General features: G+C 41.1%; 1 protein-coding gene across 1 annotated transcript in view; it reads right to left on the reverse strand.

Annotated features, from left to right (window-relative positions):
• Positions 1-6: 6 nt before the first annotated feature.
• Positions 7-1,883, reverse strand: part of LOC106883690 (protein wntless homolog) — a 43,813-nt gene continuing 41,936 nt past the window's right edge. Inside the window, exons 12-13 of the mRNA XM_052975944.1 lie at positions 1,597-1,680; positions 7-191 (exon numbers count right to left, since the gene is read on the reverse strand). Coding sequence (XP_052831904.1) covers positions 91-191; positions 1,597-1,680 — 185 coding nt within the window. The 3' untranslated portion in view covers positions 7-90. The remainder of the gene's footprint in view (positions 192-1,596; positions 1,681-1,883) is intronic.

Raw genomic sequence — 1,883 nt, forward strand, 5'->3', positions numbered from 1 at the left:
GGGGGGGGGGGATAATTATATATTTTGGTTTGGATCAATGGATGGATGGCTGGATGGATGGATGGATGGATTGTTGGTATCACGACATCATTATTCAATAGCAGGTTTTTTGAGGAACGAAGAAATCTGAGATGCATCCGAAGGTATCTGTGTGAGTTGAACTTCTTCTTCCAGGCTGTTGTCTGTCGTATCTGGTGAGAACGAAATAAGAGAAAAGAGGTACAAAAAAATAATAATAATAATAATAATAATAATAATAATAATAATAATAATAATAATAGCAAACCACAGCACATACCCAAGGCACACAGAGCTGCGCTTGGTAGTGAAGTGAAAGCACGTTATAAAAATAAAAGTACTGAATAATAATAATAATAATAATCTGGAAAAAATGGAGTCCTGCCACATGAGCAGAAGGGTTGCAAGCGTAAGTGCAGAGGTACCAAGGATCAACTCCTGATTGACAAAACTGTACTCAGAGATTGCAAGAGGAGGAAAAATAACTTAGCCATGTCATGGATCAACTATCGTAAGGCATATTCCACATTCTTGAATTATGGAGTGTATGAACCTATTTGGTATTGCATCGAATGTTGAGCGATTGCTTGGAAAAAGTATGGCGAATTGGAGGATGGACCTGACAGCATACGGAAGACGTTTAGGGACAGTTGAAATTACGAGGGGCATCTTCCAAGGGGACTTCCTATCCCCACTGATCTTTGTACTGTGCTTGATACCACTGACACTGATTCTGAGGAAAGCAAAAGCTGGGTATGTATTCAAAAGCCGCCAACAAAAAGTCAACCATTTGTTATTCATGGATGACCTCAAACTTTATGGTAGATGAAGCCCAAGTGAGTTCCCTCATTGATACGGTGTATACTTTCAGTGCTGATATCAGACTGAGAAAGACCATGGGATTGCACCAAGAAAGTTACCTTCCGAGGCACAAGTCCAGGCAAGGTTGTTTATGGAAGACCAGCAGTTGCCCATGCATACCAGCCTCCTCTCTCCACACCACTGATGTTATCCAAGGGAAAGGCAAAGGCCGATACAGCTTGGCACCAGTGACACTCACAACTCATTTCTACAGCTGAGTGAACTGGAGCAATGTGAAATAAAGTGTCTTCCTCAAAAACACAACACGCAGCCCGGTTTGGGATTCAAACTCACAACTTCACGGTCATAAGTTCGATGCTCCAACCACTGAGCCATGCGCCTTCACATATTTATATATGTATATATATAAATATATGAATTCAGGCATTTACCTAAGGACACACTCCTTCAGACAGTGGCAATCTAAAAATTACTACTACCACTACCAATACTACCACCTCCTTACTACAACTATTACTACTACTATTTAAACAACTACCACTACTATTACAATCACCATCACAACTTCCACTACTCTCACCACCACCAATATTACTATTATTTCAACAACAACCACTACTATTGCTACCACCACTGCAACTGTGACTACTTCTACAACTACTACTATTATTTAAACAACCACTGCCACTACTACTGTCACCACCACCATTACAAATAACTGCTGCTACAGGTGCAAAAACAATGACATTGAGTTACCATCGATGATCTGTTTGGTCTTGTGAGACGGAGCGTACATACAGAGTAATCCAAAAACATAGACATTCCACATTCCATATACTCCTGCAATAGAAAGAGAGAGAGGATGAGTGAGTGGGTGTAGTGTGTGTGTGTGTGTGTGTGTGTGTGTGTGTGTGTGTGAGGTGTGTATGTGGTGTGTGTATGAGGTAAGTGAGGGTGATGTGACAGGTGTGTGTACGCGTGAGTATGTGGGTGTATGTGTGTATGAAGAGTGTTAGGGTTATGTGACAGGTGTGTGGGCATAT

Source organism: Octopus bimaculoides, chromosome 23 (assembly GCF_001194135.2).
Source record: "Octopus bimaculoides isolate UCB-OBI-ISO-001 chromosome 23, ASM119413v2, whole genome shotgun sequence".
NCBI classification, from domain to species: domain Eukaryota; kingdom Metazoa; phylum Mollusca; class Cephalopoda; order Octopoda; family Octopodidae; genus Octopus; species Octopus bimaculoides.